We start from the raw sequence: 27,907 nt of genomic DNA, 5'->3' as shown, positions 1-27,907 counted from the left end.
CTGGACATCAATAGTCCGTGCACACAAACCAACGAATTTTGTTTTTTTCTTCTTCTTTTAATTTTTTTTATTTTTTTATCTTTATAATGTAAGGAGATGGAGATTAAACTCCGTTGTCTTTAGAAGAACTTTAGACTCCAAAACAAAAGTTGCAATGTTTAAAAACAAACTAAACACTTTGTGAGCCATGGCCATTTTTGGAATGTAGACAATAAGGATTTTTTGAATTGTGGATTTATTTTATTGGTATTTGACACCAGTCATTTTGATTGGAGACTCAAATACATATATCTACTAGAGTTTGTCTTCCATTCTTCTTTTTCTTCTTTCTCTTTCTCTTCTTTCTCTGGGTTACTTTATTCTTTGTAGAATACGTATCTGTAGAAAATTTGACCCAATTGCAAACCACAACACTCACAACACATGGTCCAGTTACAACGAAAATCATTTATATGATTTAAATTCTTCCTCCTCGATCCAATTCAACAGAGAAAAAGGAAGATGGGGTGACAGAGGAGAGAAGAGCTAATGTATAAATTTGGTATCTATTCCTTCTGGTTATAGTGCTATGAAGTGGTTCTCTATGTTGTTATTGTCAGTCCTTTGTTTGTGCCCGGGAGTTTTCTTTTTACTTTTCCTCCACTTCGGAGTATCGAGCTCGGAGAAGTAGGATCTGTATACCAGGTATACAAATTTAGTAGGTGCACACCATCGGAAAAAATAAAAAATAAATAAATAAATAAATAAAAATTGAGCAGAAGAAAAAGAGGGGAAGGAGGGGAAGGAGGGGAAGGGAAATGGTCAACAAAACCAAATACCTTTTTTTACATCCATTTCTCATCGATTATCTTGATGGAACACTCTTGTAAAAAGTGAGGGGATAAATAAATATTTTTTTTGTTGGCCATTTTTGCATAGAATTGTAGTACATGTTTATAATCCGTCGTATACCGGGAATTAGTTTGATGGATATTTCTATTTATTGGAGAAATAAGGGGACATTTGATTAGCATTGTGAAGACATGAACTTAATGGTATCTCTAGTCATAAAACTCTCTACAGGAGATTTGAAAGAGCAAATTAATTTGAGTTATAACGTTTTCTTTTTTGGTTTATACGACCATCATTACAAAGAAGTCACTAGTGAAGAAATTGTGTGTGTTTTTCTCCATCTTTAAATTTATTATGGTGTTTGCATTCAAAAACCTTGACTCAAATGGCTGCAAAAAAAAAACAACAACAACTACTACTACTACTACTAAAGCAAACAGCACAATTTCCTTTAATGGGGACTTTAATTATAAATGGATACCGTATAGATTAATTAGAAAACAACTTTAAGCCATTTTTTCAAACTCAACTTTTATTCAATCTAAAGTTGATACTGATTTCTGCTTTGAATTCTTATTCGTATTATTATTTTTTTCTCTTTTTTTTTTAAAAAAAATTTCTCTTCAAGATCTGTTTCTTTAGCTTCTCCTCGAACTCTTTTTTGTTGTGCAATTCTTATTCCTGAATCCCTTATCTCGCTTGTATACTCCTTCACAGTAGTTTCAAGTGCATTTGTTGAACTTCGGATTGGCCAGCTTAGTGCACTCGCACTTATTATAACCCTGCCACTCTGGGGTGTTGGGAAGAGGAAACACTCAACTTTTGTGTAATATTCGGGTGGGTGGGGATGTTGAGGACTTTTCGAATGAAAGTTGCCAAATCGGAGAGAGAGAGAGAGAGGGAGAGAGATAGGGAGGCAGAACACTCACAAATACTCGTGAAATTACTTACAACCTCATTCCACATTCCACCCACACCTCCAACCTCAGATAAAAGTATATAGTAACAAAGTGAATTAAGTGTTCATTTAGATACACATATATAATACAATCTGTATCCCGTTTAAACCCGAGACTTTTATATACACACACATACATTTCAGATATATACATAAATATATATATATATATATATCTATATACATTGACATTTACAAATCAAATCCTTCTTGTGTTTTGATAATTTATTTGTTTTTTCTTTGCTTTTGCTTTGATACCATCATATTTGCGTATATATTGAAAAACAACAATAATGCTCAGATCAATTCGTTGCTCAATTGCTAAACAAGCAACTCATCAATCCTCACTTATCCCAGTGTACACACATATTCGTTTCAACTCACAAGCTCCTGTTCCTATTAATGACGATGCTGCATCAACTTCAACACCGGCCCCTCGTTTTCACCGTATAGATAAAGCTGGCTCGCAAGAACCAGCTGATGCTGCCGATGCCGCTGCAACAATTCTTGCTGACTTGCGTGACTTGCAAACCAATCCAAACAAGGCAACATGGATTGACGCGTTAAAGGAGAGGGAGAAACTTGAAGCTCAGGGTAAGAAAATTGGAAGTTTTACTTATGTTAACCCTATTACCACCGATGTGATTGAAAAGACTAGAGAGGATTCATTTTCATACTTGCTTTTACCTTTCAAAAAGGACAAATGGCTCTGCGATGCATACATTAATGCATTTGGAAGATTACGTGCTGGCCAATTGTTTCAAGATCTTGATGCATTGGCTGGAAGAATTGCATATCGACATTGTTCACCTGCCGAACCTGTCAATGTTACAGCAAGTGTTGATAGAATCTATATGGTGAAAAAAGTAGATGAGATTATGAATTATAACTTTGTGCTTGCTGGAAGTGTGACATGGACCGGTAAAAGTTCAATGGAAATCACAGTTAAAGGCTATGCATTCGAAACCGATATTGAGGAATCAAGCTTGACCAATGAAGGTGCTTTACCCGATGAGAATGTGTTTTTAACTGCCAATTTCACTTTTGTGGCAAGACACCCAGTAACCGGCAAAAGTTTCCCCATCAATAGACTCCTTCCCATAACTGAACAAGACTGGATTGATTATCGCAAAGCCGAATCCCATAATGCAAAGAAGAAATTGATGGCCAAGAACCACAGGATGATTGAACCAACACCAGAGGAGTCGAAATTGATATACGATATGTGGAGATCTACCAAAGCTCTTATCGCAGATGACAAGGTTGAACACATCACCAAATCTACAGGCGTCTCATTCATGAAAGATACAAGCCAAGAGTCTACATTGTTTATGCAACCACAATATCGTAACCGTCATTCCTATATGATATTTGGAGGCTACTTGTTACGTCAATCTTTTGAGTTGGCTTACTGTACAGCAGCAACATTCTCGGGAGCTGGACCCAGGTTCGTGAGTTTGGACTCTACTACGTTCAAGAGCCCAGTACCTGTGGGTTCAGTTCTCACAATGAATGCAACCATATCATATACTGAACATCTTCATGATGATACTGCAAAAGCTGAGTTGAAAGAACAAGATGGTAATAGCCACTCACCATTTAATTTCAAACTACCACCAATGAACAAGATCAGTTCCAATCCAGATGCATTTTTGAATGAGGCAGGTACATTAATTCAAGTTAAAGTTGATACATGGACACAGCAACTTGAAGGCGGTCCTACTGGAAAGCCAAGTAAAGAAGGAGGCAAGACCGCAGCTGGAACATTTATCTATTCCTTTTTTGTTCCCAAAGACTCTTATTCTGAAAGTGAAGTTGGCTATTGTTCAGTGATACCTCAAACGTATTCCGAGATGATGACTTATGTTGGTGGAAGAAGACGTGCTGGCGACACTGCACAATACGTTGAAACCTTACCTCCAAGTATTCGTTAAACATTTACATGACCAAATGCACAATATCTACATTTTTCGTTTCAATGTTGATAAAATTTCACGGCATATCATCTTCTATTAATTACATTAACTATATCAATTACTCACACGTATATAAGCATTGGTCTAAAACATTCATAACATTAAATTTTTCTTATTATCCTTGTTTTTTTTTTATTAATTTAGTTTCTTTTGTCTGGTATCTAAGTTTTCTTTTCTTTTCCTTTCTATTGTTTTTACTTTCTTTTATTATTATTTTAATTTATTTTCATCATCTTTTTGTTTTTTGAAGAATTTATTATTATAATCATACGCTATCATCATTCAGGTGGAAGCTGGCACGTTCCTCCATGTGTACATGGTCTGGTTCAAAACTCGAGTCTCGTAAACTACCTCTTCGTGTAGTAAACTCCACTAAATTGGCTTCAGGGACTAGCATTAATTGTGAGGCTGTTTTACTGGTGTTTCCACTTTGACGCGAGTAAACTTGATTCGACAGTCTTGCAGAGTTGTCACCGTTATTATCATCGACTAAGCGTACAGTGAACAAGTTATCTGTATTCACTGTAGAAGTTGTCGCCGTGCTGAATCGAAGTGGATCTTGCGCTTGAGAAGTTACTTCTTTATTATCTGTTTTGGCATCCGCTCGCCAACTTGTCACAACAGGTTGTTGTTGTTCTCCTTGTGAGTCTAGATGGTTTTGTTGTTGTTGTTGTTGTTGTTGCTGTAATTGCTGGTCTTCATCGTTAACGTGCGTCGTTAATGAGGATAGTGATAGATCAGAGTCGTTGGCTGCGGCTGATTTTTCAAGTTTCATCAAATTGAGCTGTGATACACTGGCAGGAGTTAATTGTGTTAATGGAGCAAACGAGGTACTTGTTGCAGTATAGTTGGACCCAGGCGAAGCATCGTCGTATGTGCCCTTTTCCATATCCGCCGCCGCAGCAGCAGCGCCAGCGCCAGCTCCAGCAGCAGTAGAAGCTGAAGCAGTCTTATCTTTATTTTTCCTTCTCCTGCAACAGCAACATAACCCGAGAATCAAAAGAGCCAAGAGCGGAATGCCCACACCGAGTCCTACTCCTAAACCAATTGCAAGATTGTTATTGCTTGATTTATTATGAATTGTTGCTGCTGCAGCTGCAGCAGAAGATGTCTCAGCTGTAGATGATGATGATGATGTTGCTGAGGCAGATGCAGAGGATGTAGTCAGAGAGCGCGACAGTGACGACGACGACGAAGAAGTAGTAGAAGAAGAAGAAGAACTTGAGGCGGTGTAACTGCTTTCATAGATCGAAGACAGACTTGTTTCTTTGCTTATTCGCACTGAATAGGGTATTTGTACCTTGTTTCCGTAGATATCCTCTATTTGTACATTAAACGTTGTTGAGTTTGAGCCATCACTTTCGTCATTGGGTAATGTGCCACTTATAGTGTAGTCACTTGTGTCTAATTCCAAATAGTCTGGCAAGTCATCACCTATAACTGAAGAAATGTTCTCTTTAGCAATTTGTGCACCATCTAAAAAGACGTGCGAAAGTGGAACGTCTTCTTCAACCTCTTCATTCTTATATCCTTCGATTTCTATGGCTTCTTTCAAGTCGGTAGATAATTGGTGTCCTCCAACTAAAATTTCAAAAGTTTTAACCACTGCAGCGTAGCCTGCAATATCAGTTGCGATGTAGTTCAAGTTGAATGCTTGAGAAGGTGAATTTTCCAGGGTTGCATAAGGGACCGTACCCGAGAATGTATTACCACTGAATTTGACCCAATTGGGCAAAGATGTTCTATCGGAGGATCTTCCATAATAGGCAACTGAGTCGTCAATTTTGGGGAATGTAAAGCTAAATTCGTCTCCTTGCTTGAGGACGAGACCATCGCCTCCGTTTGTTTGGCCCATTGAAGTCAATTCATCGTATAAATTAAAACTGTTTGAGTCCAAGTCAGGCAGTGAAGATACAACCATTGAGTACGAGTTTTCCATACTTGAATCGTCCAGTTGGTCTACTCCTACAAGTGTGATTTGAAACTCCCCCTCGTCCGATGAGTCTGGGGTACCTGTGAATGTTCTGCTTTCAGAGTCAAATGAGAGCCACGATGGTAGTGATGTGACATTGTACTGGATATTATCAGAGCCTCCTTCGCTAGTAGATTTGTATGTGGATTTCGCAAATGTGAATGTGTAAGCTTCGTTAACTCTGGCTACATTTGGTAATTGTTCGTTGAATGGGAAGCCCATGTATATTGTTGCGTGGACATGACTGGTCAACTGTAGGAGTAATAGGAGGTATATCAAATATAATGGCTGTAGTAGCAGCTGTCGTTGTGGGAAAGGCAACAACATATGCATGTGTGTGTGTACGTGTTAGTTTCAATTTCAGTATCAGTGTTTGTATGCGTGGAAGCTATTGGACGTGATGTCAAGATGATAATTTGGCTTCCTATGTTGTTGCTGAAACTGTAGTAGTAGTAGTAGTAGTAGTAGTAGTAGTTGGAGGTGATGGTGGTGATGGTGGTGAGTGAGTGGGTGAGTGATGGTTTCAAAAGATGGTAAAAGTAAAGCAAAAGTGGTGAAATTGGTGAAACTCAGGAGTGAAGTGAAGCAATTTTTTCTTTCTTCTTTACCATCCAATTACTTTTCCAATTAGCTGTAATCTGTAATTAATTTAGCTAACCAACTGGGTTAGCAGAGTTTGCAAGATTATTACTGCTACTGTTATTGTTATTGTTATTGTTATTATTACTATTATTATTATTATTATTAGAAATAATAAAAGGAATAGTCTAAAACTGTATAAGATGTGAGATATGCCCACTTTGTGAGCTTATCTGTAAGTCAATGTAACAATAGCAGCCGTATAGTAGTGGTGTTAGTGGCACTTTGAGACTTTAGAGTAGTAGTGGTTGTGAAAGTGGGTAGGTGGGTGGTAATTTCTTGTTTCATGGTTCTGTGCATGTGTTTACATTTTCTCGCATTTTCACGCGTCGTTGTAGCACTCATCTTCCTCTCCTTAGACAAACATACAGGCACACCTCTCTCTATTGTATGAAGGGAGAAACTGGCGCGGTATTTTTCCTCCTTTGTGTTTGTTGGTTCTGATTGTTTGGCTGTTGCGGCAAAAACAAAAATTGCTTTTGACCCAAACAGGAATTAATAAAAATGTAAGAATGGAATACGCGTTTCAAATTCTAATTTTTTATTTCATTTTTGCCTTTGACTTCAACCAACTGAAAGAAACTAACAGGGACTTACGCGTACAAACTACACGATATATACAATACTTGATATATATATACCAACCATGCCTTTCTTAACTAACCCTCCCCCTTTGTTGTTGTTGTTCTTATAGTTTAAGTATTTTTTTTTCTTTTTATCCAGAATATGAAAACTCATTCCTTTTTCTTTCACGCCAGTTGCCCCTTTTTTTTAAAAAATTTTTGACGATGAGTTACTGTTTATTATTAATGAAAAGATAGACAAAAGGAATGAGAAAAGCCAAATTGATTGCATTAAACAAATGTGGTTTCTTCTTTTGTTTCTCATTTCATATTTTGTGCCAAACCAAAAAAAAAAGGAAAAGAAAAGAAAAAATTAAACTGAGAGAGAGAGCGAGAGAGAGGAAAAAGCTTGCTAACGTCATGTGACGACATCTAGCTAGATTTTTGTGATCACGTGATACGAGCTAACTAAAGTTTATTAGGTCCTATTATTCTTTCCTATCTTTTTTTTTAAATAAAATTTGTTTCACTATCAACAAACAGTTTTACTTGTTTGGTTCTCAAGAGCAAGAGGCATCTCAAAATTTGTTCAAATCAAAAACATTTTAATCTATTCTAAAGTCTATTACACTTGCATTTGCTTTACCTTTCATTATCTTTTCATTTCCTCATTCTCTTTCCCTTTCTCTTTCTCTTTCTCATTAATATATTCTTCACTCTCACTTCACCCATCTCGGCACAAAGTATATAGCAAATACTCCAACGTATCCAAATACTAAACCAACCAATTTCTCGGCAATCGAGTGGAAATACATATTAGTCATAAGCAACATAAACCACCATAATGAAATCAACAAAACAACACTCAACTGTGCCAACTCACCTACAAACAACTTTTCATTATGTTCAAATCCTCTAACCAACGATTTGCCTCCATAATTCTGCAACTTTCTGTATACATACGACACGCATCTCACCAAAGACTTCCAATCAAACCACGCCGCACACTCCAAATACAAATACAAACTAGAATGGATCATTAAAAACACATGGCCCAGTGGATCGTGTCCTCCTTCCCAGTTACCTCGTAACTTCCTACAATGATACGAGGAAACAGAAGAACTTCTCCAAACCAACGTTTCCAAATCTTGAATAAATTTCCCAAACAAATGTTGACTGTTGCTTATCTTTTGCTGCGATGCAGCAAATTGCGGTGGCTCAATAACACAAGCACCTCCAGAAACAACGAAAATCTTGTCCATGATAGGAAGACCAAAACACCATTGTGTAAATAAAACCCACCATATGGTCAGAAGAAGGTATCGCACAATAGCCCCAAACAAATACTTGCTTAACCTTTCAGACTTGGTAGTGTAAAGTTTCTTTTCCTTTTTCCCACTCACCAGAACTGAATCATCTTCATTTTCATCCACTCTTCTTGCTGTTGCTGTTGTTCGTGCTGCTGTTGCAGTTGTTAAATTAGAATTCAATATTTGCGGCACAGCAAATAAGGAATAGAACAACACTACAGCCAAAGTAGTCCATCCCCATCCGCGTTTGACAAACCACTGGTTAAGCACATTTCTCTTATCATTGTAATAGTTGTACACTTCTTCTTGGGGCAGTCCAAAATGAATCAATCTCGATAAAATGAAATTCGCCACAAATGATGCAAGGAACAAAACCTCATTTAGCGTTACCTTGTAACGACGCTTAAATGTGTCCGATACATGTTTAAGTTTATTGTAATGGGCATCATATATTGATGACTTGTCTAGACCCTCACTATTCATCTTGAGGATCAACAAAGTTGAGAATATAGTCTTGATAGTGATTTCCGTTAGTTGTAATGATGATTAGATAATAGTTGCCACGCACTTTTTCTTCTGATCTCGAGAAAAGTTGCGACAATAATATTTTTTTGGAAGAAGAGCAAGTTACACAAAAATAAAATGTAAAACGAACTCATTTACAATCAACATCTCGGTTGCAAAAAAGAGAATTAAAAAAATCAAAAAAAAAAGAAAAGAACAAAACAGAACAGAACAGAACAGAACAGAACAGAAGCGGAGGAATGAATGTATTCAACAATTAAACATTATTAACGTATTTTTAGACATCTACTTTGCTAGCAGCAAATCTGATAATGGGACCCATCAATTTATACCTAGGGTATAATGATCCTATCAAGGGCACAACACTACACCCAATAGCCACCTTGGCATCTTCTGTAGTCGGCCCAAAATCAATAAAACTAACATTTTCCCTCATTCCTATCTTGATCACCTCCTGCATCATTACAAAGTATGCCTTGTACTTTTTGCTAATCTCATGGTCCAACCCTTGGATATCCGAAGTCATTGTTTCTCCAAGACGGAAAATAACACACGAGGCAATAATCTCGTCACCAACTTTCAAGAATAACAACGACCTATACTTTTGATCATTGGTGTAGTTACCCAAGTTGTAGATAAACTCCCAATCGGGATGCAAAAGTTGTGACGATTGTCCGCTTTCTTGCCTCAGTCGTGCAATATGGTCATTCATCACAATGATTTCTTGACAATTTTCAAAATTGAAATTGTACGACTCATCCACAACTCCACTGGCTTGCTTAAACGCATTGTCTTGATTCCTATACTTGATTGCTTTAAAAAACTCAGTGCTATTTTGATTGTGGTGGGGACGTAAATCGACAATATGGCTGTTGGGCAAGTTGATTTTGATCCACCCGGAAGCATCTACTCCAGCCTCAAAACTAGCATCTTTGTATCCCGGATCAAGCATCACTGAACATTTCTCATTTTTTTTGTTCCAGTACGAGATTGCGCTCAATACGCTAGCACTTCTGGCAACTGGCTTCTTTGTTGATGAGCAATAAAATGTGGATCTCTTAAATGGCCAATGGAATCCAAGAAGACCAAACTTTATACACAATAGTGGCCATTTAGAATTCTTGCCAAAAAGTTTGTGCAACATTTTCCCAATTGACCCTGGTATTCTTTCACTCAAGTCAAACTCTTCAATTATTGTTAAAAGTACTAATGCCTGGGTCGTCATCAATTCTTGGTAAAACTCCTCGGTATTATTTTCCAAAGCTTGGAGTTCCATATCCTTTTTAGCTTTTTGTTTCTTTTTGGCCAATTTCTTCAACTGATTCTTGCTCAATGGCTTGTACTCTTCTTCAAGTGATTGGATCGAAAGTTCACTAGAGAGTAATGTAGGAGCATTTTGGAATAGAACAGTTTCTTGGTCCAACTCATCGTATGGTGTTTTAACAATACTCTTTTCTTTAACGTGTACATCAGCCTTGTCATTCTTTGATGTATTATTTTGAAGTGCAATATCGACATCACCCTGGCTCTTTGCTTCATTTTTATTAGCATTCTCTTTCTCACTTTCATAGTTATGTTCCGCTTTTACGCTCTTGTTATAAACTCTCAACACTTTACATTTCATACCTGGCAACTTAGCATGCACATAGTTTTCCATTAAACTAATCACGTGATCTCCTGAAACGCCAGAGTTGTATTTCTTGTTCAAGTCAATCAATTTAGCCCAACCTCGTTTCTGATGCTTATTGAGCTGACACAAGTCGTATTCTACAACTTGTAGTTTATTTGGTGCTGCTCTTCTTCTAAAGTATCGCGTGCATCCGAATTTGATGATAATGATTAAAAAACTTAAGAAAAACAAAATTGGAATAGTGAGAGGGAGTTCAGCAATCTCACCTGTTGATATAGAGCCATATGCTACTCCTGCAACTGCTGTGCATGCAAGATAAAACATTCCAAGGAGGAGCAACAACATATCATATGAAAATATAAATTTCCCAATTATCTGGTGTAAACGATTCTTGTCATTTATAATGAGGAGCAAGCCTAAACCCAACATGCTCTGTCCAATCATAAAGGCAGCACACATGATGAATAGATCATGATACTTTTTTGCCTTTTTGTTGTGTGAGGTGTTTAGTAGGCCAACATTTAATTGAATGATACTAACACTAATAAGAATTTGGACAATGTTAATTCCAGCAAACAACAAATAAAAAGACTTTAATTTTGAGCTCCACCAAACACTCAACACTGCGCAGTTGAGTAGTAATGAAATGAGGGCAACTACTATGTAACAATTGACGTTGTAATCGCTTATATCTAGATAATTTAAATCACTCTCAACCAAATCTAGAGGGTTTGCCCCATTCCCCTCTGATAATTCGTCAGCAGTACTGATACACATCACCAATAACCAGACCCAAAATGCAACTTTGAAAAAATTGTAAACATAGACCCTTACCCATTTTGGTCTTGCAAATTTCGGTTGAAAGTTGTTAAAGAATCGAAGGTGAATTTTTTCTATGAGTATAAATATATTTGTGATTATGCACATAATGGGAACTCCATTAGCGTAATGTAGTTTTCTTGTATATATCGAATAAAGAGCTGTTGTCACTATGTTAAATATTAGGGAGTAGCCAATAAGTGCAATTGGATCATATAGCCACTGAGCACGGAAATACTTTTTATGTTGGTTGAGCCCAATCTTGAGTTTGTTACGGATATTGATGCTGGCTTTCATGCTTTCTTTATTGGTTTAAATAACAAGAATGATTAATAGTTTATACTTGGAGTGGGAAGGAGAAGGATAACAGAAAAAGAAAGATATTATAGGGTATATTTCAAATTGAAGCTTTTGATAAAATCTGATGCAGTACAAAAGAAGAAAATAATAAGGCAAAGAAGATTGAACTGGTTATATAGACTATTCCATGAATATTATGGTTGGTTTTTTTTTTATATATATTTATAAAGTTCTTTCTTTCAAAACATTGATGTGTGTCAAATCCCCAGCTCTTTCAATTTTTTTTATCATTTCTAATTCTTCCTTTTCTTAACTATTCTTCATAGAGTATTTCATGGTCTTTTCAAAAGTCTTTGTTTCTTTGCCTAGTTGACAATCAAATAAGAAGGGCACAATCTGGCAGTATGTTATATTTAGCAACAGACTTAAGATACGAAGAAGAGGACAAAACAATGAAAGGCAAGAGGAAAAACCAACAAGGATGATGTAGGTTTTCCTAACATTGCGAGACCATTGAACAAAACATCATGAACCTCTTTTCCTCTCTCGCCTCTTGTTCTCCAACCTTCTTTAGACACACACACTCTCACATACTCGCTCTCTCACACTCACTATCTCATACTCACACTCCTAACCACATACACACACACACATTACAAACTAGTAAACATAAAAACGATTGGGCTTAACTCCGCGTATTATCATCTCTAGATATAATTGTTATTGACGACAAAGGTTATTGGGGGGATTTGTTTTCTTTTTATTTTTATTTTCTTACTTCTTTAAAAAGGTATACTGTACAGGCTACAAGATTCTTATAAACAGTTTGTTAAAGTGTTCTACAAAAGAAAACTGTTTAATTGCTTTTATTTTTTCCTCAATTCCATCGTTCAACTGCTGAGGCATAGCATTGATTCTAAGGGTAAGGAGAAAGGAAAAGAAAAGAAAGGAAACGAGGGGGAGTGGAGGATTTGAGTCTGTTACAAAGGCTGAAGTTGTGGGAAGAAGGGGCTGAAAGTAAGGACTTTCCACATAAGCATAGCCCACCTGCAAAGCGTGGAATCTATTTTTGTAATTTGTTAAAAAACGAGGTTGGGGGGGGGCAGGAGAAACGAGAGGTTCGGGGGGAGGGGGAAGTAGTGTGTGTGGATGGAAAGGGGGCTGAGGAGAAGAAGAGAGAGAGAGCGCGCGAAAGAGACAATGTCTATTTGTTTGTATGTATGTCTTTATGTATGTATGTCTGTATGTCTGTATGTGTGTATGTATGTATGTGTATTTGTCTCTCTGTTTGTATTTTTGAGAGGCTTTTATTATATTTGAGAAGCGCTTAAAACTATGACAGTGCAGCTTACTCATAAGAAATCTTTACTACGTGAACTTCAACAACATTTTGCAATCATTAAACACTTTTGATTCTTGCCTCTTCTTGCTGTTGTTTTTTTCTTTTCAATAACTAAAACTAACATCTCTAGCAATAGTTTTTGCAAATAATTTAGTAATAAAATTGATTCTCTTTATCATAATCTATGTAGTGAAACAAACACACAAATAATAAAAAAAAAAGACGGAGAATATGTACATACACACATATATGTATAATGCAATGAATATAGGAACTGAAAATCATGATAAAAACTTCTTCGAGTTTGTATGTTTAGACATCTACTTTGCTAGCAGCAAATCTGATAATGGGACCCATCAATTTATACCTAGGGTATAATGATCCTATCAAGGGCACAACACTACACCCAATAGCCACCTTGGCATCTTCTGTAGTCGGCCCAAAATCAATAAAACTAACATTTTCCCTCATTCCTATCTTGATCACCTCCTGCATCATTACAAAGTATGCCTTGTACTTTTTGCTAATCTCATGGTCCAACCCTTGGATATCCGAAGTCATTGTTTCTCCAAGACGGAAAATAACACACGAGGCAATAATCTCGTCACCAACTTTCAAGAATAACAACGACCTATACTTTTGATCATTGGTGTAGTTACCCAAGTTGTAGATAAACTCCCAATCGGGATGCAAAAGTTGTGACGATTGTCCGCTTTCTTGCCTCAGTCGTGCAATATGGTCATTCATCACAATGATTTCTTGACAATTTTCAAAATTGAAATTGTACGACTCATCCACAACTCCACTGGCTTGTTTAAACGCATTGTCTTGGTTCCTATACTTGATTGCTTTGAAGAAATCTGCACTGGTCTGGTTATGGTAAGGACGAAGGTCAATGATATGACTGTTGGGCAAGTTGATCTTGATCCATCCGGAGTAGTCGACACCGGCTTCAAAGTTAGCATCTTTGTATCCCGGATCAAGCATCACAGTACATTTCTCATTCTTGGCATTCCATTGTGAAATTGCATAGAGCACACTAGCACTTCTGGCAACTGGCTTCTTTGTTGAAGAGCAATAAAATGTGGATCTCTTAAATGGCCAATGGAACCCAAGAAGACCAAACTTTATACACAAGAGTGGCCATTTCGAATTTTTGCCAAAACACTTGTTTAGTTTTTTGCCAATCCAACCAGGAATCCGTTCACTCAAATCAAACTCTTCAACAATGGTCAAGAGTACTAATGCTTGGGTGTTCATCAATTCTTGGTAAAATTTTTCAGTATTATTTTCCAAGGACTGTAGCTCTGCCTCCTTTTTAGCTTTTTTATTCTTTTTGGCTAATTTCTTCAACTGATTCTTACTCAATGGCTTGTACTCTTCTTCAAGTGACATCATTGAAATATCTGCTTCGGCCAAAGTGGGCTCGTTTGCAAATAATAGTGATTCATGGTCCAAATCATCATAGGGAGTACTCAATTTACCCCTATTTTTATGATGATTCATCAGCTTTTCGTGTAATTCTCCCTTGTGTACAAATGTCTTTTGCGAAACTTGTCTTTCCAAATCATTATCATTGTTGTCATTGTTGCGCAATTTCTTGTCTTTTTCATTGTATTCCTTTTCCGATTTTTCTGATTTACTATAGACTCGTAACACTTTGCATCTCATGCCTGGCAAATCTGCATGCGTATAGTTTTCCATAAGACTAAGTACATAGTCACCGGTGACTCCTCCATTATATTTCTTGTTCAAGTCAATCAATTTACTCCATCCTTGCTTTTGGTGTTGAGTTAAGGAGCCCAAATCGTACTCTTCAACTTGGTAAACATTTTGCTGCACTCTGATTCGGAAATACCGCGTGCAACAAAACGCGACAAGCGAAATGCCGACACTAACTCCGAATAGGACGGGAAGACTGATGGGCACCTCATTCAATCCTTCCTTTGGCTTGTAATCAAACTTTACACTGGCAACAGCAGTGCATGCAATGTACAACAATCCCAAAAAGAAAATGAATACATCGTATGTAAAGATCAATCTTCCAATGAGTATGCTTAACCTGTTTTTCTCATTGAGAGAAATGGTGATGCATAATCCCATAATACTTTGACCAATCATAAATGATCCACACAAGACAAACAAATTGTGCATCTTCTTTGCTGGACTATCCTGTGACAAGTTGATCAAGTTCAAATTGATTTGGATAATACTAATACTGATCAATATTTGAAAGACATTCAAGCCAGCAAATAGCAAATGCACGGTGGACATTGTAGTGTTCCACCAGATACTAAGCACGGCGCAGTTGAGTATAACGCATATTAATTCAATAATCATGTATCCAGCACGTTGACCTTTGTTGAGATTCAATTCCTGTACCTCATGATCGCTAACAATTAATGGGTTTGTAGTTTGGCCCTGTGATAATTGCACTACTGTGAGTATACACATGACAAATAAGCAAAGCCAAAAGAGTTTCTTGAAAATGTTTTGAATGACCCAGTGACTTGCTTTAGCCCATTTGGAACGGAGTTGTATTTTTTCAAAGAACCTCAGGTATAGTTCTAGTATGAGAATGAAGATGATCATTGCTATGCTTGTGATGGGAACAAAGTTGACATAATGTAGCCGTTTCGATAAGTTGGAGTATTGTATGGCAGATGTTGTGTTGAATGCTAATGCATAGATGATAAGTGCAATGGGGTCATAAAGATTCCGTAGCAGGAACCTAAAGTTCTGTAAAGTAAAGCGCTGTTTAAATTGAAGCATCATTGACGTGTTTTTGAAATCTTTATATTCTATTTGCTTTTGTTTTTTTTTTTTTTGCAAAGTTGAGATAATTGTATATAATGTCCGATGTTTCAATATAGAAACTTTGAATTTGAGTATTTGAGTATGAATTTGATAATGAAGTAAGAGGATACAGTCTTTTTTATTTTTTTTTTGAGTTAAATCTAGTTTAAGATCTCGAATTCTGGAAACAAATCTTGTAAGAAGAATCAAGTATATATTTGAATGAATGAAATAAAACTGACCAGAAATATATTCCCTGTTTTGATGAGTTGCTCTATTTTTGCAGTCAAGGAAGCGAGAAAGGTGCACAGGAGCTTATCTTATTAGGGGAAACGACAAGACAAAATGTAAGTGTAAGTGTGAGTGTGAGTGTGTAGGTATATATGTATGCAAATTATATATATAAATATGTATATATAAATATATATATATATGTATATATATGAGTCACGTGCACCTTTTTCTTCTCAAGGAAAAAGTATAGGGTGGGGTGTGGATTGCTCTAATGTTTTAGTTCAAAAAGGTGATAAATGTGATGTGGAAGGAAAGCCAATGAATGACTTTAAGTAGTCCCTTTTTGCAGTAGAGATTGCTTTGAGCTTGTAGACAACCAAAAATAAAAAAAAGGGGGACGGCAGCAAAAGAAGGGTTTATAATGTGACTATTGAAGTTTTGAAGAATGAGGAAGATTTTGATTTACAAAGTGGGGCAGGTCTGTGGTATATATATATATATGTTCATATATATATATATATTTATATATAAGTTTGTTAAAGACTGCTGCTCTTTTTTTTTTTCCACAAACCATCTTTTCTCTTTATACCATAAAAGTATTTTTAACCTTACCAGCTTACCTTTAATTGTTTTAGTAATACCGTACAATTGTATGAGTAATTGTTCCCGACCTACTCTACTATCCGTGATCGTGTCTTTTTTTATTTTTAATACTTTTTTCTAGTCTTCAGTTTTCATAACCGCACCAACGAGATGCGCATATCGTGATCCACGGAAATCGTTTTTGAAACCCCCTCATTTTAGCAAACGGTGCATATTATGTCTATATCATTATGTAAACAATTCATCTGCAAAAGAAAAGAAAAGAAAAGAAAAGAAATTGAGCTTTTTCAAGTACAACTTTTTTTTACCATTATATCATTTCAAGAGTTTTGTTTATCCACTTTTCTATTTTTCAAAAAGAATGTTGATGGAAGTACCGGCAATGTTAGAAAAAAAACAAAATAAAAGAAGGATAAGTAACAAAATGAGACAGCTAAGTTTTACTTCTTTTGCAACTGTGGTATATACCAATATTCTGTACTGAAGGTGCTTGTAAATGCTATTGGTAAGTATGTTTTCATGTGCACCAGAGCTTTTCTAATCACTATTTCCCTCTTTCTCACCCGCATATCAACAACAACAACAACAACAACAACCTTAAGTTGCAGTTAGCACGAAGGAGGCTTTTTTTTACTTTTGTGCATTGATCGATTTGCTCTGTGTATTTCTTAGTAATCCTCAAGTCTTACTAAGCGTCTCCGTAAGATGGCTCAATTTAAGCACAGATATACTCCATTCTTTTTTTGCCTTTCTTTTTTCCTTTTTTCCAATTTCTTATTTGATGTTTGGAGAGTTTTATTTGGTGGCATCAGCTTTTTCCATAAACTTTACCCTAGAACTAGACTTGGAGAAGAGTAGTTCAGTACAATACTATTTTTATTTTCCAACCTTTACATTTTTGGCGTCACTAGTTTCCTTCTTCTCTCTCACGACGCACATATCCTTCCCCCCCCCCCCCCTTTTTTTTTCAATTTCGCCACTAACTTGCTAGACATACCATGACTGTTTTTATTGTTGTTGTTGTTGTTGTTTATTTTCTTCTCCTTTTACTATTGCATCTTTCTACTTATTTGACGTGTTGGTTATGGAGAGAGTTATTTTATTGTTCCCCTCTATGAATTTGTATTTATTTTATTATTGTTTTTTATATTTATGTTAATTTTTATTTTGATGAAGGATCGAAATCTTTGCCCAAACTATCTAACTAGAAAAATAAACGTATGACAAAAAAGAAGTGTGAGCCCCTGATCTTTTATATCGGAGCTGGATAAGAGCCAAAAGTTGGTTTTTTTCTTTTTCTTTTTAACATGGAAATAAAAAACTATATAGACAAACAAAGAGGAGACATATAAGAGAGAAACAAAAAAGGATATTGATTTTATATCTCTTTTCTTTTTGAAAAACAGTAATGATAACTCCCTTTTCAAATCTTTTCTTGCTTTACTTCTTCTTCTCTTTTGTTCCTTGAAGCTCTGTATCCCATTATTTACTGTAATTGAAAAAAACGTTTTGATGAAATCGATTGGTAAAAGTGTTGAAGAAAGAGAAACTGAGGCATTTTATTTTCTAGTCTTTTAAACGATTACCGATTACCGATTACATAAGCGACAATTTGTGTTAAACGAAATGTGTCATCCTTCTCCCGGGGCTAAAAAAAAGAAATATAAATATATATATGTATAGAGGGAGAGAGAGAGAGAGAGAGACACACACTTTTGTAAAGAAGCAAAAGTACACAAAACCAACAACATTAACAACAAAAGTTTCTATTTCTGTTTCTATGTATTACGCGCAAACTGATTTTATACGGATCCATCGGCACTAAATCAACCAGCCTTATAGACTCAAATACAAAAAATTTTAGAAGTTGCATTGCAACAGTTAAACTTGAAATACCAATATCGTGTGATGCGATTAATGCAATTATAAGCTACTAACGGTATCTACTAACTGTATCCAGCTTTAATTTACCCAACTTTTACTTTTCTTGTTTTTGGCCAAACAATCAATCTCTTGTGTACCACTATATCGAATTGAAAGGAAAGAAAAAAAAATAAATAATGCTACGCGGTACAAAGATAGCTTTTACCTTAATCTTAATTTACCAAACAGATTCCTATCTTTTTTTGTTTACATTTGTTACATTTCTCAAAAAAAAATGTACGCTCCTTCCTCACGAGTTCTGGCGATTGGTATTCTCGTATGTAGTCTGAAAAGAAGGCGGGAATTGGCAATTGTTATATGAACAAATCAAGCATTCAGTTGTAAACCGATCCATCAAAAAAAAAAAAAAAAATACCGCAAGGGAGACACAAAGAACTATCACTTTTTACATTCAATATTTGGAGTTGATGTTGTTGTAAAGTAGCTATTAGCTCAAGTAGCTTTGACTTAAACTGATTATGATAAGCATTTATCATAACAATCCAAAGATCTAATTATAGCGTTAGCTTTGCACAAACAATTATACAAAATGATATCCTGATAAAAATAGTAAATAAAAACACACGGAGCAGCAAACAGCTGGTGGTATGCCACGGTATATGGTTATAATTTTGAATATATCTTGACTGGAAACAAATGCTCCTCGAGCAATCTTTTGGATTTCATGGCTTTGAATCTATTCATCAAGTACTTTTTTTTTTCCCTCTTTTTTCTCTTTTTTTTTCTTCGCTCCTCGTTGTTCGCTTTGGTGTCTCAACTCCTCACATTCTTCCCCTTCCCCTTATTGAGACATGGCTCCATTTCATGGCTTTAAACAGATTCATGTAACTGCTTCAATACTAATCACTTTATAAGTCAAAACTAACTTGCAGGTGGCTTTGTCACAATTTTTTTTCATCCTCCCAAAAAAAGAAGGAAGAAAATTTAAAAATTAAATGAAAACAGATTGGATTCATCACAGCATACTTTGAAAGAATCAGTTCCAGATAAAAGTACCAACATCACATGAATGTGCTCTTCTCATTATGAAATTAAAGGTTTCAGCAATAAGTTAGAAAATACACTGAAGAGCCTAAATTTAAATTTACCAAAGAACCACATAAAAATGACAAGAACCGAAAACAAAAACAAAAAAAAAAAAAGAAACAAACAAACAAACAAACAAAATTTTAACGATGAAATTTTTGATAAAAAAAAGATCCTTGGTTTCACCAATCGATATTGATTCACCCAAATATTACTTCGCCTCTTTGGCCACGTCAAAGCCATCTTTTGTAGACTCGATAATTCTTTTTTTTTACCTTTTTTTATTTTTCATTTTTTTGGGGGAGAGGAGAGGGGAAAATTTATTGCATTTGAACATCCTCTGCAGATACTGGATCAAGTGCTTCTGTTCCATTAATTTTTTCCTCCGCCTCCTTTTTGACCTCCTTTTCGGCATCCTCCTTTTCCTTCTCCTTTTCCTCCTCCTCCTCCTCCACAATAATATGTGGATTCTCTACGTTTTTGGACTCTTCAGAATTGTTCACCACTATCGTCGGACCTCCATTTTCATTATTCAGAGGTGGGATATCTGCAACCTCTTTGACAGTTTCACTACTTGAAACAATACCTTGTTCATTCAACTCGGCCTTCTCCACTTGATCAACCAGTTGCCACTTCTTAACCATATCATTCATTAAAGTGTTCATGACTTCAGGGTTCACGATATCCCTTCGAAACTGCTCCAGCAGCAGTAACAATTTAAGAATGTGAAGACAGTTGGGATAGACCAAGTACTTGGAATACTCAGGTTCAGACCAATACTCTAAATATTTGAGATAATTGATAAAACTGGGATCTTGGAGATAGTTATTTTGAGCAAGATAATTGACATATGGGATATTGCTTAGTGATTGAACAAACTCTAATTCGATCTCCCATCGCGTTGGAAGCGAAGTAATGAGTTTTTGGTACTCATCTTCTTGTTGTGACTTCTCCGGTGACTGTTTGGAAGCTGCATCCAAATTAACGTTTTGTACTTCTGTCATTGCCGTATATAGTTATCAATCCCTTTTTATTCTTTTTTTTCTTTCTTTTGATAAATTGTATTTGTCGAAGTTGGTCCTTTAAATTTATATGCTATGTTTCATTTGATTCTTGATGGTATATTGTAGCTCTAATAATTTTTGGTGAAGAATTTCGCTGTGCCAGTTTACCTGTGTAATTTTTAGAAAAGAGAATAAATCAAAAATAAATAAATAAAAAAAAAAACTCTTTAATCAACGCGCGCAATTTCATCAAAAAATAAACAAAACAAACAGAATAAAGGGAAAAGCAGCAGAAACAGAATCAAATATAAAACTATACATATATAGACATAGATATAGATATATTTATAGATATAGATATAGATACATTAACACCCAACCATCATTTTCCATCAAATTGCCAACTTTAGAGCACCACGCACACAAGACCACTAGCATCACCGCAACCTTTTTTTTTGCTCATTAAGCAGCAATTCAGCATAAACAAGAGTAAGCAAACTAATAGACATATTTTTCAGCGCAGCATACAAAAGAAAAAGGCAATATAAAAAAATGACTTCACCTCAACGTACACCGATTCAACTTCATCCTCAGTCACAAGAAGATCCAATCTCACTCCGTGAAAAGGCGCTTGAAAAAGAACTCACGCATCTAAGAATGATAAATACGACTCTAGACACACTTGTAACCACCATCGAGTCAACGACGTCAGATATAAATACGTTTAACAATGGTACCTCGAATGCAAAGAGAATGATGGATAAATGGACAGAAATCTTGACACAGGCTAGTTTTACTGGACAGATGTTGGACGATGAAGAGTGGACGCCTCAAGGAGATGAGGGAGGACGCGAAGGTGGATTGCGCGAGGAAAGTGCAGTTGAAGAAGAGCTTCGAATTTTGCAAAGACGACTCATGACTGTTGAACTGGAAAATATAGTCTTGAATAAAAAATTGGAAAAGGAAATGCAAGAAAAAAGAGAAAGATGGAATCGTGCAGAAGAGTTGGCAAATAAGAGGAAAAGGGAACTAGGTTTGAACGTGGCAGGCACTGGTAATACAAGACGGAAACTCAATCGATGAAATGAGGTCAAGAGACTGTTTCGAGCAAAGAACAAGAAGTTGTTTTCAATTCAATTAGATGGAGTTAGCTTGTGAATAATCTATGAAAAGGAAGAGAGAAAAAAAAAAAACAAGAATGCTAGTAATTTTCAGTTCTTTTACGCAAATTAAATAAAAATGGGATCTACAATAAATATATATATAGATTTAAATAATAATGATAATAATAATAATAATAATAGCAATAGTAATAACTGTAAAATACAATCTTTCTAAACCACTCAAAACTTCTAGTTTTTAGCTTCTGTAAATTCTATGTTCTAAATTCCACTAACCATCTTCTCCTCGCATCGGAGCAATTAGATGCTTCAATGTATCAATGTTTCAAAATACTGGTGATCAAATCATTTGCATCAACAGAATCACCTTCCTTGACCAAGATATCGCCAACAACACCAGAAACTGGTGCACTAATGATCATTTCCATCTTCATTGCAGAGAGCACGGCAATTGGATCACCCTTCTTAACTTCTTGGTGCTTGTGAGTTCTAACCTCGATAACAACACCAGACATTGGTGCACCAACATCATTTGGTTGTTGTGCCTTTGGTCTGGTTTTGGTCTCAACAGAGGCAGTCTTGTCTTCAACAGTGACGGATCTCATTTCACCATTCAACTCGAAAAAGATTTCTCTTGAACCTGTCTTTTCCGAAAGCTCACCAACAGCAAGCAATTTGATGATCAAGGTCTTACCTTGTTCAATGTCAACAACAATTTCTTGTCCGATATTAGCAGGCTTGAGGAAGTAACGTGTTGGCAAAACACTCAAATCACCATATTTCTCAACTTGTTTACGGTAGGCTTCGTAAACTTTAGGATACATGACATATGAAGCAATATCAGTCTCGCTTACTTGAGTGCCATAACGTGACTGCAATTCTTGTTTAATCTCGTCAAATTTTACTGGTGGTAAGCTCAAACCGGGTCTTTGGGTCAATTTTTGACGCTTGTTACCCAACATGTTGGTACGAAGTGGTTCAGGGAATCCACCATATGGTTGACCCATTAAACCTTCCATGAAATCGTAGACTGAGTCTGGGAAATCCAATTCACCAGCAAGTCTATTGATATCTTCCTCGGTAAGACTGTTACTCACCATAAATTGTGCTAAATCACCAACAACCTTGGAGGTTGGTGTGACTTTAACCAAATCTCCAAGAATCTTGTTAGCAATTCTATAAGCCTTCTTTGTTTCGAGCCACTTGGTACCGAGACCCAATTGTTGTGCTTGGAAAAGCAAATTGGTCAATTGACCACCTGGAATCTCGTGCGAGTACACTTCGGGGTCTGGTCCCTTCAAATCAGCTTCAAAACAACTGTACAACAATCTCATTTGCGCCCAGTATTCATCGAGCTCTCTCACCAATTGCTCTGAGAGACCCGACTCAATTGAACCTTCAAATGATGCCAAAATAGCACTAATTGATGGTTGTGAAGTCATACCTGACATCGAGTTTGAAGCAGCATCAACAACATCGGCACCTGCCTTGGCACACTCAGTCATTGAAGCGACACCAGTACCTGCTGAGTCGTGAGTGTGCACATGGATAGGCAAGTCAGGGTGGCGCTTTCTAATCTCACCAACCAACAATTTGGCAGCTGCTGGTTTCAATGTACCAGCCATATCCTTGATACCCAAGAAATGAGTACCCATCTTGACAACTTCATCAACAAAGTTCAAGTAATATTCGAGGTTGTATTTCTTGCCAGGTTTCAACATGTCTCCTGAGTAACAAACTGTTGCTTCAACGACACCGCCTGCCTTTTTAACTGCATCAACACCAACTTTCAATTGTTCCAAGTCATTTAATGCGTCAAAAACACGGAAAATATCAACACCGTTTTCCTTCGCCTCCTTGACAAACTGGTCGATGGCATTATCAGGTAAAGAAGAATATGCGACACCATTTGCACCACGCAAAAGCATTTGGAATGGAATGTTTGGTACCAAGGCTCTCAATTGTCTCAATCTGACCCATGGATCTTCATAAAGGAATCTCATACAAACGTCAAAAGTAGCACCACCCCAACATTCTAATGAGAATGCACCATTAAGGGCAAATGCAGTTGTTGGTGCAATGTTGAGCAAATCAATAGTCCTTACTCTTGTGGCAAGTAACGATTGGTGTGCATCTCTCCATGTGGTATCAGTAATTAAACAACCTTTGAATTCTCTAACCTTTTTAGCAAATTTTGCTGGTCCTTCTTCGAGCAAGACTTGTCTCCAACCTCTTGGTGGTGGGGTGTGGTTGACATCGATTGCAATACCAGTCCTTGGTTCGTGCAATTCTGGAATCAAGGCTTCGGTATCCAACTTTGGGTATCCGATTTGACCCTTGATCGAGGAACCATTGACATAAAGATCGGCCAAGTACAACAACAATTTGGTTGCTCTGTTTTGTGAGCTAATCATTTGGAACAATGATGGAGTATCATCAATGAATGTGGTCCAACAGTCACCTTCAACAAAAGTTTGATTGGTCAAAAGCGCCAAGAGGAAAGGAATGTTTGTTTTAACACCTCTAATTCTAAACTCAATCAATGCACGAATCATCTTTCTTCTAGCAATTTCAAATGTTGAACCTGAACAAGAACATTTAACCAACATTGAGTCGTAATGTGGTGAGATTATAGAACCGGCAAATCCATTACCACCATCCAAACGAACACCGTTACCACCTGCTGATCTGTAAACCTCGATTTTACCGGTATCTGGCTGGAAGTTTTTGGCTGGGTCCTCGGTAGTGATTCTACATTGGATTGCAAAGCCTCTGGTTGTGATCTTGTCCTGGAGGAGACCCAATTGTTGTAAAGAGGCACCTGCGGCAATTTGGATTTGTGCAGCAACGATATCTACACCAGTAATTTCTTCGGTGATTGTGTGCTCAACTTGAATTCTTGGGTTAATTTCGATAAAGTAGTGTCTGTTTTGTTCATCAACAAGGAACTCGGCAGTACCTGCGTTTCTGTAGTTTGCACTCTTGGCCAATTTCACTGCATCGGTCAAGATTGCGTCTCTAACCTCTCTTGGCAAGTTTTTGGCTGGGGCAATTTCAACAACTTTTTGATGTCTTCTTTGCACTGAGCAATCTCTTTCAAACAAGTGGATAACATTTCCATAATTGTCGGCCAAGAGTTGCACTTCGATATGTTTAGGTTTATCCAAAAACCTCTCGATAAAACAAGTACCGTTACCAAACGCAGTCTTGGCTTCGGAGGTGGCTCTCTTGAAGGCATCTTCAATGTCATCGCCTTCGCGCACCACTCTCATACCTCTTCCACCACCACCAAAGGCGGCCTTGATGATCACTGGGTATCCGTATTTTTCAACAAACTTGCGAGCATCCGAAACATCGTCGATTGGGCCTGGAGTTCCTGGAACAACGGGGACATCGTTTTCAATGGCCAAAGTTCTTGCACTGACCTTGTCACCAACGGCATCGATGGTCTTGTGACTTGGTCCGATCCAAACAATACCATTTTGCTCCACCTTCTTGGCGAATTCACTATTCTCTGAGAGGAACCCATAACCAGGGTGGATCATATTGACATTGTGTTTTTTGGCGATATCTATAATCTCGTCGATTTGCAAGTAAGCACCCACGGGAGTGAATTGACCTTTTTTGCCAATTGCATACGATTCGTCTGCTTTCAATCTGTGCATTGATAAACGGTCCTCGTGGGAGTAGATGGCAACTGTCTGCATCGAGAGCTCGTGTGCGGTACGAAAGATTCTAATGGGGATTTCACCACGGTTTGCCACAAGAATTTTGTTCATGGGGCCAAGTACCGTTGAGTCTCTTCTCATTTGATTGATTCTGCCATCCTGAGTGTTTGATGAAGCAATTGATGTCATAATAAATTAGTGTGAATTTAAATATATGTTTAGATTATGATCAATTAGCTAGTAAAAAAAGTGGAAAGAAAAAAGGAAAAAAGAAAGATTGAAAGATTGATGGATTGATGGATTGATGGATAAATGGGTGGTAAGTATAGATTAGATGTAAGTATATTAGAATAGGTTAATTGTTTCGATATATGTGAAAAGGAATCAATAGATAAATTTACAATTGAGTTTAAAGGAAAAAAAGAAAAACTAAGAGGGAGCGGGGGAAAGTAAATATATATTTATGTTGTTGGTGATGATGATGATGAGGTGGTAGTGGATGAGATAAGAAGTGTTGTTGAGAGTATATTAATCTATTTTGCTTTTTATTATTTAATTTTTTTATTTTTATTTTATTTTTATTTTATTATTATTTTGTTCTCTCTCAAAATTGTAAGCGGACAGTATCAGATTACGATTCAGTCAGTGCTTTACAAACCCTATTCCGCTGCTTATGATTACATAGTAATAGTGAGTCTTTTGTAAATCAAGTCAAGTCAAGTCAAAAAAATAAAATTTAGCAAGAGTGATGTAATGAGTCTTACATGAAACAGATGAAAGCAAGTACTAAGGCAAATTAATATTTTCTTTTATATATCACTATTGTTTATTCTAGAATGACTCAATTATTGGCATGAAGCTACTCCATCGCCCGACGTTCACAAAAGAAAAAAAAAAAAAGTACGGCCCATAACACAAAATAAAAAAAAAAAGCCTTCGCCGATGGAGAGAACTCCGAAATTGATTGTGTTTGTTAACACTTGTGAATAATTCCAAAAAAAACAAAAATAAAAAAGCAAAAAAGCAAAAAAGAAAACTGAAAACTGAAGATTACAATGAAATTTTGTAAAGAGTGTGGTCGTCAAGGATGGTGATTGCTTATTCCAAGATTGTTTTGGTTCTTTTTTTTAGTGTTTGTTTTATTTTGCTTTCTTTTTTCTTTCTTCATTTCATTATTTAGTGTTGATGGAGTTGAGTTACAAAAAAAACGAGCAAAGAATATATACTACAAGTGCACATTGTTATTTTTTAGTTGTTGTTGTTTTCTTTTGTTCAACGGTTATATCATTACCGAAACTCCGGAAAAACGGCAGATGAAATCTTAAAGTGCTGGATCTAAACCACCTTCTGTTTCTACTTCTACTTCTACTTCTACTTCTACTTCTACTTCTACTTCTGCTTGCGCTTCTGCGTCTTCTCCTCCACCATCTCACGTGTAATGAGCCATATATATATATATAAAATGTAAAATAAAAAAAAAGAGAAAAGGAAAAGTAGAGAAAACGCCAAGATTGTTGTTGTTTTGTTCTTTTATCCTCATCACCCAATTGGTCTACTCATAGCTCATCTCTCTCATCTCAATGTACAGAATAGAAAAAGGAAAAACCAAAAAAAGAGAAACAAAAATTAAAAACCAGTAGGGAGAATACTTGTAAAGTTCGGAATTTAATGTCCTTAAACAAAAGTCACATGAAAAAACCACAAGTGTGTTGGAATTCATGATGGTGGTGTTGTTGTTATTGTTGTTGTTGTTGTTAATCTTCTTTTTCCACGGGTATTGTGAGTCTATGTTTTAGTTGTAGTTGTTTGTAATTGTTTGTCGTTAGTGGTGGTGGTGGTGGTGTTGAATATATATACTTGGTTTGTAGAAAATGGTAGAAGAGACTTATTACTGTTTGCAACTTTCAAATCGTTGTAACAACATGTGTCTTCTCTAGTGCAAACAATGTTTAGTATAAAAGATGATTATTTTGCAGCATTTGAATGCAAAAAAAAAATAAAAGAAGTAAAAAAAATTGTAAAGTTTAAAGAATTAAAGGAAATAATAAAGTACAACACCTTCTTTTCCTTCATTTTAAAGAGGTAAAAAGTTGAAATGTTGTTCTTTCTCCATCATGAAGATTGGGTCAATTGTGCTGACTATACCAAATATATTAATTGTATAAACTATAGTTGTACAATTTTTTTTTTCTAATAGTTCATATCGATGCAAATTCAAGATTGTTTAAACATTTGTCACGTGCTTTGGCTCGCTTGATAATACAAGATACTCAAATGTTCTTGAGCAGTGTGTGTGTGGGTGTGTGTCAAACAGAGCTTTAACTAATATTCAACTGTGCCGGGCCGTAACTCGATAGCTAGCTCATTTTCTTTTGTGCTATTGAACAGGTCACATCAATAAACTTGATCAGACTATGCAACAAAAGCTTTAGCCTTGGACATTGCGTTTGTCCAAATAGCTTTTTGTATCTATTTGGACAAACGGAAGAGTGTATTGGTTCCTACTTTTAATGCCAAATTTACTAGAGTCGGGTGTGTCATATCCGCACAGCAACAATGTTCTCTGTCTACTTGTCTTTGTCTGTTTTTTTTTTGTTCTTTTTTTTTCTTGTCCAATGTTTTGATTTTCCAGACGAAAGCGATTGA

General features: G+C 36.3%; 8 protein-coding genes across 8 annotated transcripts; 2 read left to right on the top strand and 6 right to left on the bottom strand. All coding sequences in view use genetic code 12, as the record gives it.

The window, feature by feature from the left end:
- Window positions 1–2,082: 2,082 nt before the first annotated feature.
- Window positions 2,083–3,723, top strand: PVL30_004158 (uncharacterized protein; the record flags this gene model as incomplete). Its single annotated transcript, XM_001524420.2, has 1 exon — window positions 2,083–3,723. One exon carries the CDS (start codon window positions 2,083–2,085, stop codon window positions 3,721–3,723), a length of 1,641 nt encoding a protein of 546 aa, XP_001524470.2.
- A 307-nt stretch (window positions 3,724–4,030) lies between these two features.
- Window positions 4,031–5,959, bottom strand: AXL2 (polarity establishment/cellular polarization; the record flags this gene model as incomplete). The annotated part of the gene is made up of 1 exon (XM_001524419.2): window positions 4,031–5,959. The coding sequence occupies one exon, from the start codon at window positions 5,957–5,959 to the stop codon at window positions 4,031–4,033; it is 1,929 nt and encodes a 642-aa protein (XP_001524469.2).
- A 1,699-nt stretch (window positions 5,960–7,658) lies between these two features.
- PVL30_004156 (uncharacterized protein) lies at window positions 7,659–8,732 on the bottom strand (the record flags this gene model as incomplete). The annotated part of the gene is made up of 1 exon (XM_001524418.2): window positions 7,659–8,732. The coding sequence occupies one exon, from the start codon at window positions 8,730–8,732 to the stop codon at window positions 7,659–7,661; it is 1,074 nt and encodes a 357-aa protein (XP_001524468.2).
- Window positions 8,733–9,051: 319 nt separating this feature from the next.
- On the bottom strand, window positions 9,052–10,833 carry PVL30_004155 (uncharacterized protein; the record flags this gene model as incomplete). The annotated part of the gene is made up of 1 exon (XM_001524417.2): window positions 9,052–10,833. The coding sequence occupies one exon, from the start codon at window positions 10,831–10,833 to the stop codon at window positions 9,052–9,054; it is 1,782 nt and encodes a 593-aa protein (XP_001524467.2).
- Window positions 10,834–13,177: 2,344 nt separating this feature from the next.
- Window positions 13,178–15,637, bottom strand: PVL30_004154 (uncharacterized protein; the record flags this gene model as incomplete). The annotated part of the gene is made up of 1 exon (XM_001524415.2): window positions 13,178–15,637. One exon carries the CDS (start codon window positions 15,635–15,637, stop codon window positions 13,178–13,180), a length of 2,460 nt encoding a protein of 819 aa, XP_001524465.2.
- A 4,151-nt stretch (window positions 15,638–19,788) lies between these two features.
- On the bottom strand, window positions 19,789–20,472 carry SOH1 (suppressor of hpr1; the record flags this gene model as incomplete). Its single annotated transcript, XM_001524414.2, has 1 exon — window positions 19,789–20,472. One exon carries the CDS (start codon window positions 20,470–20,472, stop codon window positions 19,789–19,791), a length of 684 nt encoding a protein of 227 aa, XP_001524464.2.
- Window positions 20,473–21,024: 552 nt separating this feature from the next.
- On the top strand, window positions 21,025–21,555 carry PVL30_004152 (uncharacterized protein; the record flags this gene model as incomplete). The annotated part of the gene is made up of 1 exon (XM_001524413.1): window positions 21,025–21,555. The coding sequence occupies one exon, from the start codon at window positions 21,025–21,027 to the stop codon at window positions 21,553–21,555; it is 531 nt and encodes a 176-aa protein (XP_001524463.2).
- A 355-nt stretch (window positions 21,556–21,910) lies between these two features.
- PYC1 (pyruvate carboxylase) lies at window positions 21,911–25,450 on the bottom strand (the record flags this gene model as incomplete). Its single annotated transcript, XM_001524412.1, has 1 exon — window positions 21,911–25,450. The coding sequence occupies one exon, from the start codon at window positions 25,448–25,450 to the stop codon at window positions 21,911–21,913; it is 3,540 nt and encodes a 1,179-aa protein (XP_001524462.1).
- Window positions 25,451–27,907: the final 2,457 nt, after the last annotated feature.

The sequence above is a fragment of the Lodderomyces elongisporus genome, chromosome 5 (assembly GCF_030384665.1).
Source record: "Lodderomyces elongisporus chromosome 5, complete sequence".
Lineage (NCBI taxonomy): Eukaryota > Fungi > Ascomycota > Pichiomycetes > Serinales > Debaryomycetaceae > Lodderomyces > Lodderomyces elongisporus.
This window is presented reverse-complemented; position numbering and strand designations above follow the sequence as displayed.